We start from the raw sequence: 26,902 nt of genomic DNA, 5'->3' as shown, positions 1-26,902 counted from the left end.
GGGTCCACAAAAGTGGTGGCAGAGAAAAAAAACAGGAACGGATGACTAGAAAAAACAGAACAAACAATATCAGGCAACAAGACTGGAACAAGCTAGAGACTTCCAAAAAATCAACGAGCCAAGGTGCACTACCACGAAGGTTAGCCAACAATCTGGTGAGGAGTGGAGAGCTGAACATCCAAGACGACAACACGTGTCACAGGGGAACGTCTGTGGAGGTTCTCAGTCCTGCAGGTCCTGGTTCTCCACATGGAGGTGAACGGAGGTCAGCTGGACTGTTTGGAGATTCTTCAGGACATTTCTCTTCTCGTCCAAGAAGATTCTTCAGCTCTGACAGACTGGTGGGACGTCCCGGCTGTTTAACCTGTGGGGGCGTTCTCCAGGTCACTGGTACCACTGGATCATCAGAGCTCCTCCCTGTTGGGACGACCATCATCAAAGCTGGTGGAGTCGCCTGGTGCCAGGAGAGAACGGCGGCTGTTTGGGTCACGAGAGGTCAAGGGTGAATGGCTGGACGTCCTGTGAAGGGCTGGCAGGACAGCGCTGTAGTTCAGCGGCTGCCGGCCCGGTCCGTGGTGCTGAATCTGCAGGGGTTTGTCCCGAACAGGCAGAGTGTCTCTGCCCCGACACCAAACCACGTTTCACAATTTCACAGTCGCAGACACATTTCCAGTGTCAGTGAGAGTTGGACATCAGAGATTGGGGCAGGGCCGGCCGTCGCTGCACTCCCACAGCTCCAGAGGGTGTGTTTTCAGAGTGGGGGTGTCGGGGTGAGGGTAACCCGAGCCATCTTCAGGCTGTCGGGGTTTGAGATTAAAAGGTGTTTGTTTCTGGGATGGCAGACCCTCAGACAGTGGGCAGTCCCCGTCATGCTGCTGCACACCTCTGTCACTTTAGATACATTCAGTAAGCCCAAAATGTTTTGTACAGAGGGTTCTGCTCAAGCAATCTGATTGGTCGAGAGCAGTGTATCATTTACTACAACAGAACTGTCATTACATCATATCTGTATCATCATGCAGCTGTCAAACTAACAGCTGATTATCACCAGCAGGCGATTTTGCTCCTGTTACGCTAACGTTAGCTAGCAGCTGACGACAGCTCACTGAATCAGCGTTCTCCCTGTTGCTAACGACAGACTCGTCTCCAAATCTAACTTTTGCTTTGGATTGTGAGTCTGGAGAAGAAAACATTCCTCAGACCAACGACTAAACTCCTCGTCTCAGGAGAAGAGACGAAATGAGGAGCTACCAGACACACGGCACGAGCTCGCCACTTTTTAACGGCTGGATAGGAACGTAACTGATGTAACGCTGCAATGTTGTAACACCTGTAACATTGAAATGTAATGTTGTAACAGGTGTAATGTTGTAATGTAATGTTGTATCAGGTGTAACATTGTAATGTTATGTTGTAACAGGTGTAACATTGTAACACTGTAACGGATGTAACGTTGTAATGTAATGTTGTATCAGGTGTAACGTTGTAATGTAATGTTGTAACAGGTGTAATGATGTAATGAAACACTGTAACAGGTGTAATGATGTAATGAAACACTAACAGGTGTAATGATGTAATGAAACACTGTAACAGGTGTAATGATGTAATGAAACACTGTAACAGGTGTAATGATGTAATGAAACACTGTAACAGCTGTAACGTTGTAGCGTTGCATGTCGGCTGTAAACACTCGCCCGCTCTGGTTTCTGTTGCTTTAGTTTTAGTTTGGGGGAACTATACTTTTTTGTGGAGTTTTAAAAACGTTAATCTTACCACTTAATTTCAGAGTTTCATGCGAGGTAAAGCAATGCTGCTGCTACAAAATCGTAGCCGCTGACGACACAGAGGAAACGGTCAAACACCACAGGTCGGTAAAAATCCCTTTTTTTAAACATCTACAGGACGACTGTAGACTGTAGACTGAAGACGCCGCAGCAGCACTGACGTCACACTGACCTCAGATCTGCACAAACAGATCAGACTCACGTCATTTGATCATCAGAGGAAAAATGACGTCCAACAACCTTTCACAGCGCTCACTCTGGCAGGAGTCTGGCTCTCCTCCGGCCTGAGTCTGTCAGCGGTTAATTATTATCCACCAAGGCAGCCCTTACATCGTTAGTGATATTAACACACTGCGTCTTTAGCAGGTGGTGATCTGGTGATGCGTTCAGTCAGCACACAGGCAGCTGAAGACCTCCAACATGGCCGCCTGAGGGGCGTTACGAAAGCCTCTGTGGTGCTCCATCACAGGGAGGAGGTGTGTGTGTGTGTGTGTGTGTGTGTGTGAGAGAGAGAGATGTGGTATGTGCGTGCGTGCGTGCGTGCGCGTGCGTGCGTGCGTGCGTGCGTGTGAGACAGACACTCAGACTGGTCGCCTGGTTAAACCAGATCTTACCTTCGGCTGGGTTCGGCTGCACGCCGGAGGTTTCCGCTGGTGGATGTCAGGAGCGTCAAGCGCGCAGGAAGAAGCAGAGGAAGACCGGAAGTTACACCAGTTTAACCTTCAAATTAAAATAAAACAAAACAATAGTTTAATTATACGGAGCAACCAAACGGATGAAAAACTGCAATGACCACATTCGGTGATATCTCTGAAAATAAAATATTTCTGCAACGTTTTGACTTGACTGTCTTCTTAATGCTGATCTCTTGTTTTCATTTATCTTATGTAATATTACGGTCATATTTGCTTTCTCTTTTTTTAATCTTGACATTTTCTTGTAATGTAATCTTAACAATAGCAATATAATTTTTTCGAGTGTAGCTTTCTCAGTTTTTGTTGCTCTTTTTTATGGCTAATCTAGACAAGAAAATGTTGCTTTATTTTCCTGGTGATTTTGTTGTAGACCTTATGCATATTTTGGTATTTTGTGGGTCATGATATTTTTTAACAAGACAGTGAATTCTGTCAGGTACTAAAGAGTTAAAGTGCAAAAAAAAAAAAAAAACATTCATTCGTTGTTCATTCATTTATTGGAAATGTTCGGCGCTTGGGTTTTTATTCTGAAAGTGTAAGCGGAAGTGACGTGTATTTGACGGTCCACCTTGACGCTGGCGGCTCCGGCGGCCGCGGCTCGCGCTAACCTGACAGCGACCCACCGGGCCGTCCCGCGCGCAGCCCCGCACGAGAGGCGCGTCCGGCCCGCAGGAGGAGCCGCGAGGAGCCGACCTGCCGGAGGAGAGAGGCCGACAGCAGGAGGAGAGACAGACAGGGAGAGACAGACAGACAGACAGACAGGGAGAGAGAGAGACAGGCGGGGAGGGAGGGGCTGATGGACGGCGGCTCTCAGGTTGGTGATCAATTCATTTCATCTGTTCGATTCCATCAGTTTGACTCGAAATCTGCGGGATTTATCAGCGAAACGGCGTTACGTCACCGGATCAGACCTGAACACCGTGTGACCGGCGGAGCCAGTCATCACACACACACACACACACACACACACACACACACACACACACACACACACACACACACACACTAATGAGCGCAGCAGGTATCGATAACGTGATCGATCGCTGGTGTCCGGCTCCTGATCTCAGGTCAGCTGATCAGGCCTGATGACATCAAAGAAAATCAGTTTATTGATAGGAGATTGTTCCCAAGTCAGCACCTGCCTGTCTGTCTGCCTGCCTGTTTGTCTGTCTGCCTGTCTCTGTCTCTCCCTCTGCCTGTCTGTCTCTGTGTCAGACAGACAGGTTGACTGATTGCTACATTGTACCTGCTCTCTGTGTCGATGTTTTGGACTCTGAGGCTCGTCCTCCTGAAGCCGCGCTCTTCGTCCAATCAGAGACGAGTTTTGACTCTGTTGTGTTTTGGCTTTTGGAGACGTGGTCAGACGGCAGGTGTCCGTCCAGGTGTCCGTCCAGGTGTCTGTCCAGGTGTCTGTCCAGGTGTCCCTCCAGGTGTCTGTCCAGGTGTTCGCCTCAGATTAATCTTTCAAGATGAGAAGGACATGCGTCGTTTTGCGTTGATTTTTTAGAAAGAATCTTTTCTGGTTGTATTTTGTTCTTGACTGACAGTTTGCTGCGGACAGGACAGGACAGGACCAGGTGACGCAGGTGAGACCGCCGCCGCCGCCTCGCCGGCCGGGCGGGTCATGTACGTCGAGCCCAGTCTCGTCCTGGACAGATTATCAGAGTTGGGATTAAATCGTAACCTGAGGAGGTTTGGATCTGTCTCGTCTGAATGTGAGACGTGAGACGTGTCCTCCTGCTGTGTCTCAGTGAAGAGCTGCAGTTACAGCGCCCCCCTCAGGCCAGGCAGCGCGGGGAGACGCATCCACGAAGCCTGGACCAAGAACCAACAAACAAACAAACAAACAAACAAACGAATGAATCAAGACACGCGGTGCAGTGAAGGCAGAGAGAAGCCAGTGAAGAACCAAACAAGCAAACAAAAAAAACAACAAGAAGCAAACGAATGATCAAGCAAACACACGACTGAACTGATGTCATTGAATTATCATTATTATTTACTTATTTTACACGTGAACCCCCTCCTCCTCCTCTTTTGATGGATTATGTTTGTCTCATGTTCTCCGTCTTGTCTTGTTTGTTGTTTTGTCTGTTATCTCAAATAAGTTGGCAAACATTTGCGATCTCCATTCAATCAATGGAAATTAAAGTCTGCAGTCGGTCCAGCAAATTAAAAAAAAAAAAAAAAAATTAATATTCCAACACAAAATTATTTATATTTCCAGTTTTGGATGGTGATCAATAACAAAAATGTAATTTTTTGGTTTGAGATAAATCTGCACATCAAAACTTGAATGTCAGGGTTAGGAATATTATTCAGTCATCTGTGTTAATAATAATAATAGTAATTATGCATGTAATTGTATATTATATATAATTTGTGGCATGGTGCAGCGTGGCGTGGCGTGGCGTGGCGTGGCGTGGCGTGGCGTGGCGTGGCGTGGCGCGGCGCGGCGCGGCGCGGCGTGGCGTGGCGTGGCGTGGGATGGCGTGGCGTGATGTGATGGTTCATGATGACGAAGTTTTGTGGGACCAAAAACGTTTTTGTTACCAAAATGCAGAAAAAATAAAGTAAAAAGCCTCGACGAGCGCGACCGCTGACTTTTCAAAGGATTCTGTTGGCTGATTGTGCCAGAATGAGCCAGCTGCTCAACGATGATGATGATGATGATGATGATGATGCTGATGATGATGATGCTGATGATGATGACGACGATGATGATGATGATGATGATGATGATGATGATGATGACGATGCTGATGATGATGTTGTTGTTGTTGTTCCAGGTTGCGGCTGCAGACGGCATGTCGGAGCAACAAGAGCCGGACGATGCCGGTAAGAGAGAACTCCCATGTTCCAGCTGCCTGAGCTAACTACCCTGTGAGGTGTAGCGCCCCCCCTGCTGGCAGGAAGCAGGAACTGCAGCAGCAGCGTCAGCACAGCTCAGAGCCTCTGGAGTCTCTCGGTCCGCTCACACTGTCCGCCTCTCAGAGAGAAATCTGCTGCTCAGTACTTTGCAGAGCATTGTTGCCCCCGATTCAGCGTAAACCAGCCCACGGGGGTTCAAAGTGGGGTCCGGGGGCCCCCAGGGGTCCCTGAGGGTCATCCAGGGGTCCTCAGTTTAATTTCACTAGAAACTGTTGGAATGCAGAAGATGTGTGAGGGATCATGTGAACATTTTCTTCTCTCTGGTTTAATCTCACCACCATTTTCCAGAGTTCAAGTCTGACATCCAAACTGTTTCATGAGGAAAAAATGATGAGTAAATCGGCAATAAAATCACCTGAACATTAGTGATAATAAAGTAAATTACAACAGTGAATCAGGGCCACTGTGGATGAAAAAAAGGAGGAGGGGCTTGTTATATTTCAAGAAAAAAAAACTCAGAATCTTCTGGATTAAAGTAAGTAAATTTATGAGAAACAGCTCGCAAATTTATGAGGAAAAAAAACCTTGAAAAAAATATTTTTTCTTATAATTTACATCTCTTTCGTCTACTTCTGAAGGCTCCACCTGTGCTGCCCCCTGCTGGCCGTGTCTCAGGCCTGCAGCTGATCCCCTCAGCAGATTCTACTCTGACATGGGATTCAGGAACAAGGAGATCCTGCTGATCTGAGCCCAGAATCAGCAGATTGTTTTCTTCTGAATCGGCCCAAGTCACAGCAACGTCTCTTCAGAGTCCAGATGCTGAGGAGGAGGTTGGGGTTCTGGACTCAGACCAGCAGGATTTCCTTCAGACTGGATCCCACAGGAGGAGGACAAACTGTTTTTTTCTTGTAAATTTGTGACTTGACATGAATTCGGGAATTTAATTTCTCATAAATATATGACTTTACAATCTCAGAATTATTTCTTGTAGATTTGAGACTTTTTCAAGTTTTTTTCTCAGTGAGTTGTGAGTTTTTTCCTGCAGATTTACCACTTTAATCTCTAAAATGCCATCGCATGGAAGAAAGAGGTCCAGTCTGCATTAGATACTGGCTGAACTGGAGCAGGCCTGTAAATATTTCATGGTGGAATCTCCTTTTAACATAGGCTACATGCTATAGTGCCTGCACACACACACACACACACACACACACACACACACACACACACACACACACACACACACACACACACACACACACACACACACACACAGGCTGTAACTAGGCAGCTATCGGCAGTGGAGCTATTCTTGGTGCCATGTAGGCCACAGAGACAGAGAGCGATGCATAACCTTTACATTTCCTCCACATGCGGCGGCTTAACGGATCGAAAAGAACTGAAAGCAACATGAGGAAGTTAAAGTGCATCAGCACACAGCCAAACACAGGATGGTGAGGCCAGTTTCTGCAGAGCTTTACTGCTCCGTAGCCCGTCCCATTCACCTCCGTGTTACTGGCACCCAGGGGTGGATGTGCCTCCTCACATGTACTCATGCTGCATGCTTTCGTTTGTCAGTGCTCTTTATTTTTTGTTATTTCCAAATTTACAGTTTAAACAGTCTACTTTGAGCTTTGCACTTTTGAAGCTCCTGCTCTGCAGAGTCTCTGCTGCTGGACTAAAGGCTGTTAGCTCCAGGCTCCAGGCTCTAAAGGCTTGTCCTGAGTCTCCTCATGAGTCCTGGCTGTGTTTTGGGCGTAGCATGCAGTGAACCAATCAGAGGCCGTCTCCCGTCCCCTCTAACAGCCAGGTGTGTCTCACCTTGGTGGGCTGCTGTTCTAATGGAGGATTCTCCAGGTAAGAAGGAAGGAGACGGAGTGAAAGCTCCCGAGCAGATCAGGACTCCATCTGAGCTCCCTGAGGTGAAGCAGCGTCCCTGCCCTGTGTGTGGGACAAGCAGAGCGGACGCTCGCCGGCGCCCCCTATGGAGGCCACCATCACTGTCTGATGATGAGCTTCAGACAGCAGAGAGACCTGCAGCACTGACCTCAGAGCTGCTGTTTGCTGCTCAGTCACTTTCAGCAGCGCAGCAACACTGCAGCTGAGCCCATGGAGCTCAGAGGGACACCAGACATTCTGCTGTTTCCACAAGGGGGCGCTGCACGGGGAGATGGCCCTGGAGTCGTGTTTGGTGCTGTTCTGCACGGGCTGTGAGATCAGGTCCAAGAAGTTGGATACCATTTTCACCTCCGTGTGTCCCGTGGCTCAGATCCTGTCAGAGGAGCCGCATGTTTTGGTCTGAACTCGACCCAGGACACTCGCTTTGAGCCGGGTGGAAGAGAGGGCTCTTAATCTGAAAAGAAACTCAGTCACTTTTCCTCTCAGTACCTTTCAAATGAGCCAGTCCCAATTTTCAGCAGTACTTCTTCTTCTTTAAAAGTAAAACTTCATCAACGTAACAAAGGTGAAGTCCCTCTTCCATCGTCGTTTTTCAGTGTTTAATGCGTCGGCTGTTCGCTGTGGACCACGAGGCGTTTACCTGTCAGCACACCGCGCTCACCGAGCCACAGACAACCGCCACTGTGCCGCTACGCCGTGATGCTAATCGTCTTCACATTGGACTCCACTAGCAAAATGCTAACGAGTGGAAGGCACCGCCGCCAGCTCACAGGAAGTGCTGTTTGGTTTGTTTGGTGTTGTGTTGGCAGGGCGTGATGGTACAGAGATGACAGTATGAACCAGGAGACTGACACACACACACACACACATACACACACCTCCCCCCAGGTAGGGTGTGGTCCTGTCTATCTAACATCTGTCCCAGATGTTGAGCATCTGGATGGCTGCTTGACAACCGCAGGACAACCAGCTGCCCTGTTGTCACGGCGACAGACGGCTCAGGGAAAAAGCTCAGCTGATCAGAGCGTCAAAATCACCGTGGCAACCGGCCCTTAGAGATTAGGCACACACACTGGTGCGCACACACACACACACACACACACACACACACACACACACATAATCTTGCTGTGTTTCCACATGAGTTTTCTCTCAGTGCTGCTCTGATAATCTGAGGGCCGAGCAAGTGACTCCCCTCTGCCCCCGGGTGCATGGTTACCACGGTTACCACGGTTAATACAGGAAATGTGATTAGTTACTTCCACCTGTTATGGTTACCATGGTTACCGTGGTGTCCAGAAACCAACCTACCAATATCCTGCTTTAGTTAGAAAGAAGTATTAGAGAGAAACAACACCAAACCAACCCTGTCTCTCTCTCTCTCTCCCTGTCTGTCTCTATCTCTCTGTCTGTCTCTATCTCTGTCTCTCTCTCTCTCTGTCTGTCTCTATCTCTCTCTGTCTGTCTCTATCTCTCTGTCTGTCTCTCTCTCTCTCTCTGTCTCTCTCTCTCTGTCTCTCCCTGTCTGTCTCTATCTCTCTGTCTGTCTCTATCTCTGTCTCTCTCTCTCTCTGTCTGTCTCTATCTCTCTCTGTCTGTCTCTATCTCTCTCTGTCTGTCTCTATCTCTCTGTCTGTCTCTCTCTCTCTGTCTGTCTCTCTCTCCCTGTCTGTCTCTATCTCTCTTGTCTGTCTCTATCTCTGTCTCTCTCTCCCTGTCTGTCTCTATCTCTCTCTCTGTCTCTCTCTCTCTCTGTCTGTCTCTCTCTCCCTGTCTGTCTCTCCAGCCTCAGAGGAGTCAGAGAGAGACATCTACACGCGCTTCATGAAGTCCCATAAGTGTTATGACATCATTCCCACGAGCTCCAAACTGGTTGTGTTTGACACCACACTGCAGGTAGGTGTGTGTGTGTGTGTGTGTGTGTGTGTGTGTGTGTGTGTGTGTGTGTGTGTTTTAAATGCTTGTTAAAGGCATCCAAATGCACTCAGACATCTTTCACAAGCATTTAACCCTGTGAAACCTGAAGTTCACTTTGATGTCTGTCAGAAGCTCGTGAAAAAAGGTGATGAGTAAAGAAATTAGTAAAAAAAAAAAATAATAAAATAATAATAATAATAATAATAATAATAATAATAATAAAAAGAAAATGACCAGTAAATTGAGGGGGAAAAAAATAAAGAAAAAAAAAAGAAAATTAAAAATTACCAAAAATTATGTGAAAATTGAAAAAAGTGAAACAAAAGATTATTCTCAATATATATTAAAAATTTAATTAATCATTTTTTATTTATTTATTGTACTGTTGTGGCTTTTCCATTGGTAGTTGTCTTGGTATTTATTTTCAAAATGTTTTTTTCATGCTGACTTTCTTGTAATTAAATTTTTAAATATGTTTTGAAAAAAAATCGTGAATTTGCTCAGGTTTCAAGGCTTTGTATGAAAGTGACACAAGCCTGTTGATTTATTTTTCTGTTAAAAAAAAAAAAACTCAGAAAGACTTTGGAGAAAAAGGGTGAAGCAGAATGAGAGAGAGAGAAAGACAGGAAGACAGACAGAGAGCAAAGGGAAGAGATGTAATCCATGCCTCTGTAAGGCCCCTGAAACCACACACACACACACACACACACACACACACACACACACTCATCATACATATTTTATGGCATCCAGGATAGTTTTTTTTTCTTTTACTAACAAAAGGTCTTATTGTGCTCATTAATCATTCAGTGTGTGTTGGAAAGAGAGAGACAGTTCACTGCTATAGAGACAGACAAGACAGAGAGCTGTCTATCTGCTCTCATCATGAATCCGATGGCGGCGACTCGCTGAGGGAATCCGAGCGAGCAGGAAGTGCAGGGCCGGGTTAGGGCTCCCGTCTCCTCTGATCTCCTGCGATGAACCAGTGGCTCCACCTGCTGGCCAGTCAGGTCACCTGAGGCCTGAGGCTCACCTGCAGTCAGCAGCAACTTCCCTCTCATTCCTGCTACGGGCTGGTTAACTACCGCTGGAGGAGCACTCAGTGGTTGCTAGGGTGTTGTGGTGGTTGCTAAGGTGCCGTCAGTGTTTGCACAACTGCAGCGCATTAAAAACTCGCTGAACATGCCTTTAGCAGGTGGTTGCCATGGTGTTGTTAGTAGTTGTGAGATTCTGTCTGTGGTTGCCAGGTTAGTTTCTAGTGTGTTACTAGCGGTTGCTTGGCAGTCACAAGTAGCGGTGCTAAGGTGTGGACAGGTGGTCACCAGGGTGTTGCAGGTGCCTGCTGAACAAACACTGTGGTGGCTGTTCAGCTTTTACCAGGCAATCACAAGTGGTCACTAAAGTGTGTGTAAGTGATTGATAGGGTGTTACTAGTGGTTGCTAAGCAATCACAAGTGGTTGCTAAGGTCTTAGTAGGTGGTTGCTAGGGTATTGCAAGTGGTGGCAGGGCAATCATAAGTGGTTGCTAAGGTCTTAGTAGGTGGTTGCTAGGGTATTGTGAGTGGTAGCAGGGCACGTAAGAGTGGTTGCTAAGGTCTTAGTAAGTGGTTGCTAGGGTATTGCGAGTGGTGGCAGGCCAATCGTAAGTGGTTCCTAAGGTCTTAGTAGGTGGTTGCTAGGGTATTGCGAGTGGTGGCAGGGCAATCATAAGTGGTTGCTAAGGTCTTAGTAGGTGGTTGCTAGGGTATTGTGAGTGGTGGCAGGGCACTTAAGAGTGGTTGCTAAGGTCTTAGTAAGTGGTTGCTAGGGTATTGCGAGTGGTGGCAGGCCAATCGTAAGTGGTTCCTAAGGTCTTAGTAGGTGGTTGCTAGGGTATTGCGAGTGGTGGCAGGGCAATCATAAGTGGTTGCTAAGGTCTTAGTAGGTGGTTGCTAGGGTATTGCGAGTGGTAGCAGGGCAATCATAAGTGGTTGCTAAGGTCTTAGTAGGTGGTTGCTAGGGTATTGCGAGTGGTGGCAGGGCAATCATAAGTGGTTGCTAAGGTCTTAGTAGGTGGTTGCAAGGGTATTGCGAGTGGTGGCAGGCCAATCGTAAGTGGTTGCTAAGGTCTTAGTAGGTGGTTGCTAGGGTATTGCAAGTGGTGGCAGAGCAATCATAAGTGGTTGCTAAGGTCTTAGTAGGTATTTATTTTATTTATTTATTTATTTAGAAGTCAGGACAATGCACATTAATGAACATGTACCGCAGTAGATGTAAATATGCCAGATTGTAGCCCAAGGTGGTTGCTAGGGTATTGCGAGTGGTGGCAGGGCAATCATAAGTGGTTGCTAAGGTCTTAGTAGGTGGTTGCTAGGGTATTGCGAGTCGTGACAGGGCAATCATAAATGGTTGCTAAGGTCTTAGTAGGTGGTTGCTAGGGTATTGCAATTGGTGGCAGGGCAATCATAAGTGGTTGCTAAGGTCTTAGTAGGTGGTTGCTAGGGTATTGTGAGTGGTGGCAGGGCACTTAAGAGTGGTTGCTAAGGTCTTAGTAAGTGGTTGCTAGGGTATTGCGAGTGGTGGCAGGCCAATCGTAAGTGGTTCCTAAGGTCTTAGTAGGTGGTTGCTAGGGTATTGCGAGTCGTGGCAGGGCAATCATAAATGGTTGCTAAGGTCTTAGTAGGTGGTTGCTAGGGTATTGCAATTGGTGGCAGGGCAATCATAAGTGGTTGCTAAGGTCTTAGTAGGTGGTTGCTAGGGCGTTACTCATGGTTGCCATGGTGTTAGTGATGGCTGCTTGTCATGGGAGGTTGGCAGGACGGTAATAAACACACGAGCAGTGCGACTCATGATGCTGTTGTGTTTCAGGTGAAGAAAGCTTTCTTCGCTCTCGTGGCGAACGGAGTCAGAGCCGCTCCACTCTGGGAGAGCAAGAAGCAGAGCTTTGTGGGTAAGACTGGCTCTGTGAGTGAGTGTGTGTGTGTGTGTGTGTGTGTGTGTGTGTGTGTGTGTGTGTGTGTGTGTGTGTGTGTTTGTGTGTGTGTGTGTGTGTGTGTGCATTTTATTGCATTCTCTGGCTCAGGCCTCAGGCTGTTCCAATATTACAAAAGAGAGAAAGTGAGAGAGATGTGTCTATATTTAGCGGTCACAAACACTTCATTCAGAGACTCACACACACACACACACACACACACACACACACACACACACACAGGAGAAAGTTTCTGGAACAGGAAGGACAAAGTCTTTGTGAGAGACACAGTAAGCCTGTGTGTGTGTGTGTGTGTGTGTGTGTGTGTGTGGCGGTATTTAATATCTTTCTCTCTTTCTTACTCTCCAGGAATGTTGACCATCACAGATTTCATCAACATTTTGACCAGATATTATAAATCCCCCATGGTAGTACACACACACACACACACACACACACACACACACACACACACACACACTCACACACACACACACTCACTGTGACATGAAGCGAAGGTGAAGGCCAGTAGCGTCATGATCTGCTGTAATGAGGAGAAAAATGAACCAAACATTAATCCACAATAAGCTGAGAAATCTGCAGGTTGAGAGATCAGCGAGCTGTAATCCTCGCCGTCGCCATGGTTTCACTCCGAGCCCTGATTAGCCAATCATAATCTTGCACAGAACGTGTGAGATTATGCAGAGGGCGTCTGCAGAGAGGAGGAAACAGAGAACGCAGGCAGGGCGACTCACGCGCCGGTTTCCGACTCAGCCGCTCGTCGCCATGACGACCAAATCGAGCTGCGTCACACTCCGATTGCTAGCAAGCTAGCCACATGCAGGCTACAAAAAGATTTTTCTGATCAGTCTAATCAATAAATCAGCTGATCGTTTCAGCACCAATTTGAATAAACTGTGAAGGGAACTCTTGGACGTTGTGAGTCGGTTTTGTCTGCTAACGGAAACGCTGGATTTTGTTTTTTGGTTGTTACATGGCTGTGTTGAATACTTGACCCTGATTGGTCAGTTAACACAGTCGATTATACCTGACTAACGCCGCGTCGTGAAGCTGTGACCTCATCAGCGTACCTGATGTGTGTTGTAGGCTAATGTTAGCACGCTAGCTGCCTTGTGTTGTAGGCTAATGTTAGCACACTAGCTGTCTCGTGTTGTAGGCTAACATTAGCACGCTAGTTGCCTCGTGTTGTAGGCTAATATTAGCAAGCTAGCTGCCATGTTTTTAGGCTAATGTTAGCACGCTAGCTGCCTCGTGTTGTAGGCAAATGTTAGCACGCTAGCTGCCTCGCGTTGTAGGCTAATGTTAGCAAGCTAGCCACCTCGTGTTGTAGGCTAATGTTAGCACGCTAGCTGCCTCATGTTGTAGGCTAATGTTAGCAAGCTAGTTGCCTTGTGTTGTAGGCTAATGTTAGCAAGCTAGCTGCCATGTGTTGTAGGCTAATGTTAGCACGCTAGCTGCCTCGTGTTGTAGGCTAATGTTAGCACGCTAGGTGCCTTGTGTTGCAGGTTAATGTTATCAAGCTAACTGCCTTGTGTTGTAGGCTAATGTTAGCACGCTAGCCAACCAATCATCATCATTATTATTAGTAGAAACACAACAGTACATAACAGATATTATGTCAGACCCACTTTAAGAAGTGTGTGTGTGTGTGTGTGTGTGTGTGTGTGTGTGTGTGTGTATGTGTGTGTGTGTGTGTGTGTGTGTGTCAGGTCCAGATCTATGAGTTGGAGGAACACAAGATCGAGACGTGGAGAGGTAAACACAGAATGACAGATATTTATTTTCTTTAAATTACGTCGTCATTGTCAGTGATACTGTCGCCGTAGCAACATCAGCAGCATCAGCAGCAGTGACAACATGAGCTGCTGTTACTAACATGACTAATATGAATAACACCACACTGTATGTATGTGTTTACAGAGCTCTACCTCCAGGAGACCTTTAAGCCTCTAGTCCACATCTCACCTGACGCCAGGTATGTGTGTGTGTGTGTGTGTGTGTGTGTGTGAGAGAGAGAGAGAGAGAGAGAGAGAGGCAGCAAAAAGGAGTAAAAAAAGGGGAGGCAGCAAGGCATAAAAATAACCACATCACATAAATCTCATATTTAACTCAGCCTGTTTGTATACCACCTTAAATTTTGTTTTCATACATTCTTACAAACTGCTTTTTTCTGCTTTTTTATCTGCAATCACAGCTCAGAAGTGATTATGGCGTCAACGTGATGTCACTTCCCGGGCGGTTTGACTCCATAAATTTTGGAATCAGCCCTCGTTCTGATTTCCAAGTGTTTGTAATCAGTGGAATCAGTTCCAACAGTCGATATAATAAACTCCAGCAACTCTTCTTGATTCTGAATTCCAAAACCCAAAACAAGGAGGTACAAGCTGATCTTGTAAAATGAATAGTGCCATATCTATTAGGTCCATAGCAAGCTGCTGAGTACTTAGCTCCAGGTGGATCGAGACTCGTCAACACGGCAGCCGTTTTTTATGACAATAAAGACAATAAAGACAACAACATGATCATGGACTGATATAGGAGTTACAGGGAAAGATACAGCTCCCAGAACAAGAGACAGAAATGGCAAAGAGTCTCAAGGTCAGTGAGAAACCCCTGAAATCCAAAAATGACAGCAGCAAGGTCCTGGTGCCTGCTTGGCCAGTGTCCAGAAGACCTTCTTGAATCCAGTTTTTAGCGAATCTCGTGATGGCAGGTGGTATTTTTATAGCGCTGGAGTTTGGCCCTGCAGTCTTCTACTGCTAAAATCACTGAATAATTTATTACCTGCTGAAAATATACTGACGAGAAAATGAGGAGGGCAGAGAGGACATGAGTTACACTTGTCCTGATGGAACAGAGGAGCTGAGATGAGGAGAGAAGAAGGAGAGAGGGGAGGAGGCGAGGAACCTCTGCTCTCGTTGGTTTCAGAAGGAGTCGATACAGAGCAGCCACGTTGTGGTGAAGCTGTAGCAGTGCGAGAGTTTTTACCACACAGCTCCAGTGCCTCTCCAACGTGAACGAAGCAGATACAGACCAGAAAACATCACCATGTAGAGATGAAAAAAATATTTTGAAGGATGAACAACAGCACACGTTTGTTTGAACGCTCCTTCCAGTTTCCTGGCTTTCAAAAAATGGAAGTATTTTCTGCGGTAGCACTGGCACGGTGTCACCATGCAGTGGCACTTTCGTCAACCATATTAAGCCTACAGGGTGACCAAACCAAAGACTCATGGATTATTATCTTTAACAAAGTATTATGCACCGTGTTACCAGTGGTCCACAGGACACAGTGGATATGTTGTCAGTTGTTTTGATGTATCATGTATTGATTTATTTTTAACTTATTTATGGTCCATTATTAAGTGCCTGTGTGTATCTATGCCATATACTGACTGTCCCTGCCTGGTATGGTTCTGTTATGTCTGTTTCTTCTTTTTCTTCTTTTTATGCATATTCTGGGTACACCGCTAAACCCAATTGCCCCTAGGGGATAAATAAAGTTGTCTGATACTGATTCTGATTGTTTTGATGGTACTTTCCGTTGACTCTCAGTGAACTTACTGTCTCATCTTTCCTCAGTATATTTGAAGCCGTCTATTCGTTGATAAAGAACAAAATCCATCGACTTCCTGTCATTGACCCGGTCAGCGGAAACGCCCTCTACATCCTGACGCACAAGAGGATACTCAAGTTCCTGCAGCTCTTTGTAAGTTTGCATACCAGTACCCAACACCCTTCCTACCACCCTAACCCCTCCTACTACCTTTCACCTTCCCACTGTTCTAGTACCCTACACCCTTCCTACCACCCTAACCCCTCCTACTACCCTACACCCTTAACACTGTTCTAGAACCCTACACCCTTCCTACCACCCTAACCACTCCTACTACCTTTCACCCTTCCCACTGTTCTAGTACCCTACACCCTTCCTACCACCCTAACCTCTCCTACTACCTTTCACCCTTCCCACTGTTCTAGTACCCTACACCCTTCATATCACCCTTATTCTTCATACTACCCTACGCCCTTTCTTCTGTTATAGTACCCTACAACCTTCTTACCACACTAACCCCTCCTACTACCCTACACCCTTCCTACCACCCTAATCCCTCCTACTACCCTACACACTTGCTACTACCCTAACCCCTCCTGGCACCCTACACCCTTCCTACCACCCCAACCTCTCCTACTACCCTACACCCTTCCTATCACCCTTATCCTTCCTAAAACCCCAGGCCCTTTCTACTGTCCTAGTACCCTATACCCTTCCTACCACCCTAACCTCTCCCAGTACCCTATACCCATCCTACCACCGTAAACTCTCCTAGTACCGTACACCCTATCTACTGCCCTAACCCCTCCTAGTGTCCTACACTCTCCCTTCTGTTCTAGTACCCTACACCCTTCCTACCACCCTAATCTTTTCTAGTTCTCTACACCCTTCCTACTGCCCTAACCCCTCCTAGTGCCGTACACCCTTCCTGCTGTCCTAACCCCACTTACTACCCGACATCCTCCCTGTTATCCTACATCCTTCCGCCACAAAAACCCTTCCTACTACCCTACACCCTTCGTAGTACACTACTCCCTTTCTACCATCCTAACCCTTCTTAGTGCATTATACCCTTCCTACCATCCTAACCATGGTAACCCCTCCCAATTCTCTGCATCCTTCCTACCGTACTAACTCTTCCTAGTGCCCTACACTATTACCCTATTACCTGACACTTTTCCAAGTACCCTACATCTTACCTACTTTCTTCTTAGTGTAGTGTAAGGTTTTAACATATAAGAAGATCTAACGTTTCTACCACTGTTTGTAAATCTACATATAGAATACCAGATTATCTTTGTATATCTTACCTCATTTTATCTAAATCTTAACTTTAACTTCTTTGACTTCTCTCATCTTAGATTAAATTAGATTAGATGGGAATAGATGACAGCAGACTTGTCCACCATGGTTGAAGTTAGTCTTTAGTTTTTCCCAAATACAATATCCCTAAAAACAAAAAAACAACCAAAAAAGAAAAAAAAAAAAGAAAAAAAAAAAAAGAAAATAAAGTTGTCCAGGGCACTTGTGATACAATGCAAACACTCATGAAAGATCTTGTGAGTTTGTTTATAACTTGAATAACTTGAATGGGGCTCTGAGAAAAGAGAGTATTTCATTATGTTTTCATTATGTTTTAATTTGGCATACAGTAGGACATGGTTGAAAAATAGAGCCACACTGCCCTCTAGTGGACCTTTTATTTTCTTGTGTTTTTATACACTTGCACTATTAATGTTAAATTCAGTATCACTTAGAATGTAGTTCAGTTTGTACTTTTACCGCTGCTCATGTGATCATTTTTTTATTAGATAGATAGATAGATAGATAGATAGATAGATGGATAGATAGATATACTTTATTGATCCCAAACAGGGAAATTCTGGTGTTCAGGAGAAACATATAATAAAGTTAAATAAAATAGAATAAAGGCTAAATATATACAATAAAGAGTATGAAGACTAAAAACTAAAAATATACAATAAGGGCTAACCTAAGAAAATGAGATATGAGATGTGAAATATACAGATGGTAGTGAATATTATTATATTACAATATTATTATTGTCATTACTGTGCATTGATGTAAGGGTGTTTTGTGTGTGTGTGTGTGTGTGTGTGTGTGTGTGTGTGTGTGTGTGTGTGTCTGTCAGGTGTGTGAGATGCCCAAGCCGGCCTTCATGAAGCAGACCCTGGAGGAGCTGGCAGTCGGCACGTACTCCAACATCGCCTACATCCACCCCGACACGCCGCTCATCACCGCGCTGTCCGTCTTCACGCACCGCCGCGTCTCCGCCCTGCCTGTCGTCGACCACAACGGTGAGACGCCTGTGGAGGTTCTCAGTCCTGCAGGTCCTGGTTCTCCACGTGGAGGTGAACGGAGGTCGGCTGGACTGTTTGGGAGATTCTTGAGGACGTTTCTCCTCTCGTCCGAGAAGCTTCTTCAGCTCTGACAGACTGGTGGGACGTCCCGGCTGTTTAACCTGCAGGGACGTTCTCCAGGTCACTGATACCACTGGATCATTAGAGCTCCTCCCTGTTGGGACAGTGGTTGATAGGGTCACCTGGTGGGTGTTAGGGCTATAAGAGGTCAAGAGTCAAGGTTCAACTTCCTGTGAAGGGATGACCAGACAGTGTAGTAGGTATAAGATAGATGGAGTCTGGGACCTCCTCCTCCTCTGTGGAGAGATGATTTCTCCATATTAACATAGATCACTCCCTTTGGTCCTCTTTCAAAGCACCTGTCCCCCCTGTCCAAAGGTGTGAACGTTATGGTCCTAGAAGGAGTGCCCCTTTTCTTTCAGGTCTTTCAGATGGTGACGTTGTTGCGTTCATTCTTCCTTTCTTCATCAGTCGCACTGTTGGAGTTCTTCCTGGGTCTCGTAGCTGCTCCCCACCTGTCTGTCAGACCTGAAGAAGCTTCTTGGACGAGAAGTGAAACGTCCTCAAGAATCTTCAGTCACAGCTGACCTCCATCCAGAGGACAGAAGGAGAGATAGCAGGATGGAGGGAGGGAAGGAGGGGTGGAAGGCAGAGACTGACATTTCAACATTTTTAAGTTGACTTTCCATCTTCTCACTCTCGATGCGTGTGTGTGTGTGTGTGTGTGTGTGCGTGCAGGTAAAGTGGTGGATATCTACTCCAAGTTCGACGTCATTGTGAGTAAACGCCTTTTTGCCACGACACATTTGACCAGAATTCTCTCTCCCTCTTTAAAGGAATATTTCACTTATAAGTAAGGTCAAAAATAAGGTTGGGAACAAGTATGAAGTTCAGGTGTGAGCACTGCTGTGTGTGAGACATTTGGGGCTTTTTGTTTTTACTGAAATAAATTAAATTATGACTGCAGATAATGTAATCAATGAAGAAGGTGTACTGCACCGAGACCTCAATCTCCATCTTTGTGGTCACTGAAATATTGTTCTGCTTGCTCCTCTTCTTCTTCTTCTTGTTCTTTTTCTTCTTTTTTCATCTTCCTCCTCTCCTCCTTCTCCCTCTTGTTTTCTTCTCCTCCCTTTCCTCTTTGCCCTTCTTTTTCCTTTCACTCCTCTTCTATCCCTTATTCCTGTATGCCTTCTTCTTCCTTTCCATCTCCTCCCCTTCCTCCTTCTTTTCTTCTTTTTCTTAAACATTTTCTTCCTCTCCATCTTGTCCTTTCTCCTTCTCCATTTTCTTCCTCTCCTTCTCCTTCTTCTGAATCTCCCCCCTCTTGTTTTTCTCCTTTTCTCCTTTCTTTCGGCTCCTTCCTCTAAATGTTCGTCCTCTCCTCCACCTCCGTCCTCCTCTTCGCTGTTTGTTGAGAGCATTGTGTGTATTTATTAGAAGGACCACAAACAGTTAAAAGCACAAAGAAGTTTGATGCCCTCTCTCTCTCTCTCTCTCTCTCTCTCTCTCCCTCTCTCTCTCCCTCCCTCTCTCTCTCTCTCACTTCAGAACCTGGCAGCAGAGAAGACCTACAACAACCTGGATGTGACGGTCACTCAGGCTCTCAGGCATCGCTCCCAGTACTTTGAGGGAGTCATGAAGTGCAACAAACTGGAAACACTGGAAACTATCGTGGACCGCATTGTGAAGGCCGAGGTAACACACACACACACACACGCACGCACGCACACACACACACATAGCAGGAGAATGAGGTTCATACATTTTGGCCTGAGGGTGGCGCCAGAGGAAAACTCATGAGGTCACCAGACTGACCCAGTGTCTCTCTCTCTCTCCCTCTCTCTCTCTCTCCCTCTCTGTCTCTCTCTCTCTCTCTCTCTCTCTCTCTCCAGGTCCACAGGTTGGTTGTGGTTGATGATGAATCTCGTATCGTTGGTATCGTCTCCCTATCTGACATTCTGCAAGCACTGGTCTTAACTCCTGCAGGTACACACACACACACACACACACACACACAAGTCTGTTTTATGGTTGTATTTTGAGACTGTCCTGAGCCAGACTGTGTCCGCTGAGTCTCCAGCTGGTCAGGTGGTTTGGGGTCTGTGCTGAGGCTCTAAGGGTCAAGTGGTTTGGGGTCTGTGCTGAGGTTCAGGTGGTTTGGGGTCTGTGCTGAGGTTCTGAGGTCAGGTGGTTTGGGGTCTGTGCTGAGGTTCTGGGGTCAGGTGGTTTTGGGTCTGTGCTGAGGTTCTGAGGGTCAGGTGGTTTGGGGTCTGTGCTGAGGTTCTAAGGGTCTGGTGGTTTGGGGTCTGTGCTGAGGTTCAGGTGGTTTGGGGTCTGTGCTGAGGTTCTGAGGTCAGGTGGTTTGGGGTCTGTGCTGAGATTCTGAGGTCAGGTGGTTTGGGGTCTGTGCTGAGGTTCTGGGGACAGATGGTTTGGGGTCTGTGCTGAGGTTCTGGGGTCAGGTGGTTTGGGGTCTGTGCTGAGGTTCTAAGGGTCAAGTGGTTTGGGGTCTGTGCTGAGGTTCTGTGGTCAGGTGGTTTGGGGTCTGAGCTGAGGTTCTGGGGACAGATGGTTTGGGGTCTGTGCTGAGGTTCTGGGTTCAGGTGGTTTGGGGTCTGTGCTGAGGTTCTGAGGTTCAGGTGGTTTGGGGTCTGTGCTGTGGTTCTGAGGTTCAGGTGGTTTGGGGTCTGTGCTGAGGTTCAGATGGTTTGGGGTCTGTGCTGAGGTTGTGAGGTCAGGTGGTTTGGGGTCTGTGCTGAGGTTCTGGGGACAGATGGTTTGGGGTCTGTGCTGAGGTTCTGGGGTTCAGGTGGTTTGGGGTCTGTGCTGAGGTTCAGGTGGTTTGGGGTCTGTGCTGAGGTTCTGGGTTCAGGTGGTTTGGGGTCTGTGCTGAGGTTCAGGTGGTTTGGGGTCTGTGCTGAGGTTCTGGGTTCAGGTGGTTTGGGGTCTGTGCTGAGGTTCAGGTGGTTTGGGGTCTGTGCTGAGGTTCAGGTGGTTTGGGGTCTGTGCTGAGGTTCTGAGGTTCAGGTGGTTTTGGGTCTGAGCTGAGGGTCAGGTGGTTTTAGATTTTGATGGCTCTTTTTTCAGATGTAATTCGGAGGGAACTCGGGCTCAGTTCTGCTCAGCAGGTCTTATGTGGAACGTGTTTTTGGAGATGTAATATTACAACCTCTCACCAAGTCTCTTCCTCTCTGTCTCTCTCTCTCTCTCTCTGTCTTTCTCTCTGTCTGTCTGTCTGTCTGTCTGTCTGTCTCTCCATGTGCAGGTCTCGGTAGGAAGGACAGTCTTCCCAGTCAGCCCGAGGCTCTGGACTCAGCTGAAGGAGAGACAGCAGCAGGAGGACAACCCGGCCCCGACGACGATGACCTGGAGACAGGCAGAGAGACAGGGGCAGAACCAGAGAGAGAGACGGGCTGTGGGCTGGGTGAGACGGGTATCGCCCTAGAGATGGACGCTGCGCAAGAGAGAGAGACAGATGGACAGGCAGAGAGACAGGCAGAGACTGAAGGGACTGAAGGAGAGAGAGACGGTGTTGAGGCGCCACAATCAGAGAGCGAGACAGACGCTGAAGTGACAGACAGCGTGAGAGAGACAGATGGACAGAAAGAGGGAGAGACAGATGCAGAAACACAGAGAGAGACGGATAGAGAGACAGATGCTCAGACTGAGACAGAGAGAGAGACAGATGCACAGACTGAGACAGAGAGAGAGACAGATGCACAGACTGAGACAGAGAGAGAGACAGATGCTCAGACTGAGCTGTCTGTGGTGAGCCAGGAAGACGTGGAGCTTCAGCTGGAGAGTGAGACAGGGGGAGAGGAGGAGGATGTAGAAGGAAGGGAGGAAGACAAAGAGGAGGAGGAGGAGGAAAAGGAGGAGGAAGGGAAAGAGGGAGGAGAAATAAGTGGAGAAGGAGACAAGGAAGGAGGGGAGGAGGCAGAGGAAGAGGAGGGCTGCAAAGGAGCTGAGCAAGAGGAGGAGGTAGAGGCGAAGGAGGGAGGAGCTGAGGAGGAGGAGAAGGAGGAGGAGAAGGAGGGGGGAGATGAAGCCCAGGAGGGAATCAGGGGCGGAGAGGAGGAAAAGGAGGAGGAGGAGGTGGTGGGAGAGGAAGGAGGAGGAGAGAAGGAGGCGGAGTGACGGCTGCGTCAGGCGTTTTATCTGGACTTTGTCGATTCGCCGAGGTCGAGTGGAGCCGCTCGCCACGGGGGGAGGAGACTGAGGAACAGGAAGGGGCGGGGCCAGCAGACCTGCAGGCTGACATGGGATTGGCCAGGAGGCTCCGAGAGTCCGTTTTCATTGGCCGGCAGACAAGAAATGTGGGACTGACGCCGAGCTGCGATTGGTCGGCGGCCGTGGTTTTGTTCCAGCTGGAAGACCGAGGGGGGCTTTGAGCCAATCAGGGACCTCAGATGGTTTTCTCTCAGAGGATCTTTTAGTTTTCAGCGTTCTTCAGACCCCGTGTCGCCCCAAAAAGTCAACTGTCCAAGAAATCCAGAGGAAGGGCCACATTTTCAGCCGGGTGTGAAATGTCCCGCTGTGGGAGTGGGTTTCATGAGCCTTGTGCAGCACATTTAAACCTCAACGCACCACTGAGCAAATCATCTGGAGGTCCTGCAGATTTCACAACAGAATCCAAATGTGAGTTTGTGGTTGAAGCAGCCGCCTTATAATGTTCAAAGTCCTCAACTCTCAGAAAGCACACAGCTGATGATTGGCTGTGGAAAGCAAAACGTTTCCCCGCTTTGGGACTATTTCCCCCCAAATTCATCCATTTCAACAGTGCTGCTGCCTTCAGGGAACCTCATGTGGAGGACTTTACTGGGCTGATGGAAAACTGGAGTGAAGAAAGTGTGAAGGCTCTGAAAGTTCATGTTCATATCGTAGTGGAATGAATGGAAACCAGCGGCTGGAGGAGAGGGAGGAGGAGTGATGTGGAACGTTCTGGAGAGGAACCTCTGGACATGCAGGGGAACCGGGACAACACAGCAAAACATTAATCTGATTGAAAAACATCTACGAACTGAAAAGTGTCTCTTGGTTCTTGGCCCTTGTTTGCAGTGTGGCTCACATGGGGGCTTTTTTTTTTTTTTGTCACTGCCAGGCCTCGTGAGGATGAACAGAAATGAACCCCAGAGAGAAGAGGAGCTCTTTTCCCCGGCACTGACTCGCCGCTGTGTCTGAGGCGTGTCTGTCCGATGCTCAAGGTTCATGAAACTCACCGATGCAGGAGAGCCTAAAGCAATGAAAACCGACTTCCCAGAGAAATCTCAGAATCCTGAGGGGGGAAAAAAAAAGTCCAAACTGAGAAAATAAAAGTGAGAATTGAGAATGGTGAAGTGTTTTGTTCCTGATGTGTGGCCCTGATCCTCTAACGTACACTCAGAACCCATTCCAGAGAAAATACAACAGGAACACAGCAACATGCAGTCCACTGTTGTTTTCTGTGTCATTTTTGTTTTGGTTTGTTTCATTTTGATTTTGTGTTTTTTTTGTTTTTTTCTTGGTGCTCTGGATCTTTGTGGACTGTTGACTCGTAACAATCACTTTTTATACAGTCAGTTTAACACTGAATATTACTCCACAGTGATTAATTTATAGAGCCAGATGTCTTCATATGCCCCGCCCCTTATGTGACGTCATAATGGGTGGGGCCAACGGTCAAGGTCATTGTTTAATTTGGTGCCTTTCATCTAGCCATTTGTTTCTGACTGATAGAGAGAGAGAGAGAGAGAGAGAGAGAGAAAGAGAGAGAGAGAGGGGGGGGGGGGGATGAGAACCTCGTTAAACATGCTCTTAACGAGCTCCAGCTGAATGTGAAACTTTATTTTTCCAAAACCAAAAACAAAAATTTGGTCAAAACCGTTTCTTTCTCATCCAGAAATCATCATCATAATCATCATTGTACTTATTCCAATTATCATTAATTATCACTAATTATCTGCGGAAAATGAGATTATAATGATTCAATATATCCAATATTAGTCATTGTCTATGTATAGATGATATGTATATTGTTTTATATTAAAAACAATCAAAAGTATGTACTATTGTTATTCTGGGTGTAAATTTTTAAATTATGTTGTAAAAAAAAAAAGAGGATAGATTTTAACGTTGAATTTATTTATGTTGAAGCCAGAGTTTAAAGTCGTGTTCAGCTGCAGCTGGAGAAGAAAAGACGGAGACACGAGTCACCTGAGAGGACAAACTCTGCTTTTTGAAAACACTTTGCTTAACCTGTATTGCTCTGACAGATTATATTCATAAGCATAAGAACTGAAAAGCACAAACTCATGACAGTGAAGTGAACAGAGTGGACGTTTTTTCTTCTGTCTGCCTCGGCTGTGCCTCTTCCACAGAGAGGCTTCTTCTCTTACGGCTTATTTTCATGTGGTTCACCCAATCAGTGGAGGTCATGTTGTTCAGCCAATAAGATTTGATGTTATTTTCATGTTTCATTCTCTCATTTTTTGTAAGTTTTGGGGCAAAAATAAATGTAAAAAAGCTGCAACATGGGAGCTGGTTGGCTCATTTCTGCAGATTCCTGAGTGATTCATTTTTAGCCTCCAAATCCTTGTTTTATCAGCGTCTGTTAATGTCAGTCAGTGGGTTTCCGTGCATTTTAACCCACCAAGTTTTACCAAGAATAACACGATAAATCAGCTTTTTCAAATGTCTTGTAAACATGTCAGACTGAAGTCGATTTCATGTCGGACAAACAGACCCAGATGATGTACCTGGAGATCGATTTACTAAAGCTTCAATCATCACTCTTCCACTCATGTTAGGTAAAACTAACAGTTATACTACAGTTATACAAAACTCATTTATTCAAAAAGCAAGTCAAACTGTATCTGGTTCACACTCAAACATTTCTAGCACACAGTGTAGTAAAATGAGGTCTGGTGGGTTTTATTTTTCTCTCTGTGGCTCCATAGCACACAAACATAAAACAAGAGAAGAAGAATATTTACATTTTTAATCCAATCAAAGAGGACGTCACACAGTTCAAATACACACAGTGTACTGTACATCAGCCAGTCAAACTGTCTCATTGCTGTGTGTTGTGCTGCCTGTTTGAACTGACTGTGCTTCTGCAAACATGTCCGAACCGGAGAATAAGAAAACAAAATACTGCCACACAAAACTGAACGCCATGAAGAATGTTGGGAATCCCGACAGGCCCTGAACCCCCCACAAGGTCTCGTGATGCTGTTGTCAGCGGCTCGCAGTGCTTTTGGCAGTGAAGGAGGAGATTTCCCATGAAAAGACTTTCTAACTTGATATTTGAGGGAAAAAAAACGGAATATTAACTGGGAAACCAACACCTGACCTCAAGACAAAAACTTTCTTTGTGTAAATGATCAAACTGCTTTGACGTACACGAGCCAAATTTAGTCACTGAGTTACTATAGCAATATTACAGAGATATCACAGAGATATTACAGAAATATTACAGAGCTATTAGAGATATTACAGAGATATGACAGAGCTATTACAGATAGAGCTATTACAGAGATATTACAGATATATTAGAGATATTACAGAGATATTACAGAAATATTACAACGATATCACAGACATATTACAGAGATATGACAAAACGAGCCAAGGAGCCCAGTGCTGCAGAAATTCACCAGAGATTGAAGTGTGCCTCTGCTTCACTGGTGTGGATTATTTAATCCAGATGTTTTGATGTTGCATCAGTTTACATAGAGCAGGGGTCGGCAACCTGCGGCTCTAGAGCCACATGCGGCTCTTTAGCGCCCCCTTAGTGGCTCCCTGGAGCTTTTTCAAAAATGTATGAAAATGGAAAAAGATGGGGGAGATATATTTTTTGTTTTAATATGGTTTCTGTAGGAGGACAAACATGACAAACATTCTTAACGTTTTCCAATACTGTAAAAATGTATATAATAAATATTAAATTTCAACATTTCTGTCAACGAAGATTTGCGCCATAGCTTGCGACACACGTTTCAGCGCGGCGCGGTGCCAGGCAGGTGGCTGTTGCAAACAAACCGGCGGGTGTGTCATGGGCCATGGATCCCAAAGGGAAAAAGAGGGAAGGCATGCTAAATTTGCAGCCGACCACCCAGTTGGGAGTGAGAGAAAAAGTGCGATTGCAGTAGGCCTACTTCTGGAGAAATTAGAGGAGCGCAAAGATAGATTTAAGAAGTGGATTGCATCTCCAACTCCACTACTGCTGCTAGTTTTGTTGCACCCCGAGAGATAATAAAGCGTGGGAAAACCGTTCACAGATGATGGTTACATGAAGACTTCATTCATCAAAATATCAGAGCACCTATTTCAGACTTCAAAAACAAACCGAGATAATACAGAAAATTAAAGACATGCCTCTCTCCACAAAGACAGTTAAGGAAAGGGCCATTAAAATGGCAGGCAACATCACCCATCGGCAAATCAAGGACATTAATTCAGCTCCAGCATACGCCTGTGATGAGTCGTGTGATGTGATCAATATCGAACAGACAGCGCTGTTATGCAGGTATGTGAACTCTGATGGCCGCAAGAAGAAATGATCAAAATATGTATTTGTAGCGTACTTAGTCATTTTGATAGTAGGCTAATATAGCTAATATACACTTACAGCCTGTGTTGCCTTCATATAAGGCTTTAATTTTTTGTGGCAGATTTGTTTTTCGTTTTTTTGGTCCAGTATGGCTCTTTGAATATTTTGGGTTGCCGACCCCTGACATAGAGCCAGTCTCTCCAGCCTGCCTGACCAGGCACACAGCCACCTCCCCAATCTGCCACCACTACAGGATGTCAGTGGACACCAGTGTTCCCATGAAGGGCTCACCAAC

The 26,902-nt window shown here is 46.3% G+C and overlaps 1 protein-coding gene across 1 annotated transcript in view; it reads left to right on the top strand.

Moving 5' to 3' along the window:
• Positions 1–22,468, top strand: part of LOC115379169 (5'-AMP-activated protein kinase subunit gamma-2-like) — a 64,981-nt gene extending 42,513 nt beyond the window's left edge. The window contains exons 6-18 of the mRNA XM_030079889.1: positions 5,269–5,317; positions 9,036–9,145; positions 12,014–12,095; positions 12,486–12,544; positions 13,847–13,892; positions 14,058–14,112; positions 15,720–15,846; positions 17,846–18,011; positions 18,813–18,850; positions 19,626–19,772; positions 19,970–20,063; positions 21,343–21,659; positions 22,259–22,468. Of these exons, the coding sequence (XP_029935749.1) occupies positions 5,269–5,317; positions 9,036–9,145; positions 12,014–12,095; positions 12,486–12,544; positions 13,847–13,892; positions 14,058–14,112; positions 15,720–15,846; positions 17,846–18,011; positions 18,813–18,850; positions 19,626–19,772; positions 19,970–20,063; positions 21,343–21,659; positions 22,259–22,468 (1,500 nt within the window). The remainder of the gene's footprint in view (positions 1–5,268; positions 5,318–9,035; positions 9,146–12,013; positions 12,096–12,485; positions 12,545–13,846; positions 13,893–14,057; positions 14,113–15,719; positions 15,847–17,845; positions 18,012–18,812; positions 18,851–19,625; positions 19,773–19,969; positions 20,064–21,342; positions 21,660–22,258) is intronic.
• Positions 22,469–26,902: the final 4,434 nt, after the last annotated feature.

This window comes from Myripristis murdjan, chromosome 20 (genome assembly GCF_902150065.1).
Source record: "Myripristis murdjan chromosome 20, fMyrMur1.1, whole genome shotgun sequence".
Lineage (NCBI taxonomy): Eukaryota > Metazoa > Chordata > Actinopteri > Holocentriformes > Holocentridae > Myripristis > Myripristis murdjan.
Note: the sequence above shows the minus strand (reverse complement) of the source record. Positions and strands in the feature narration are given on the sequence as shown.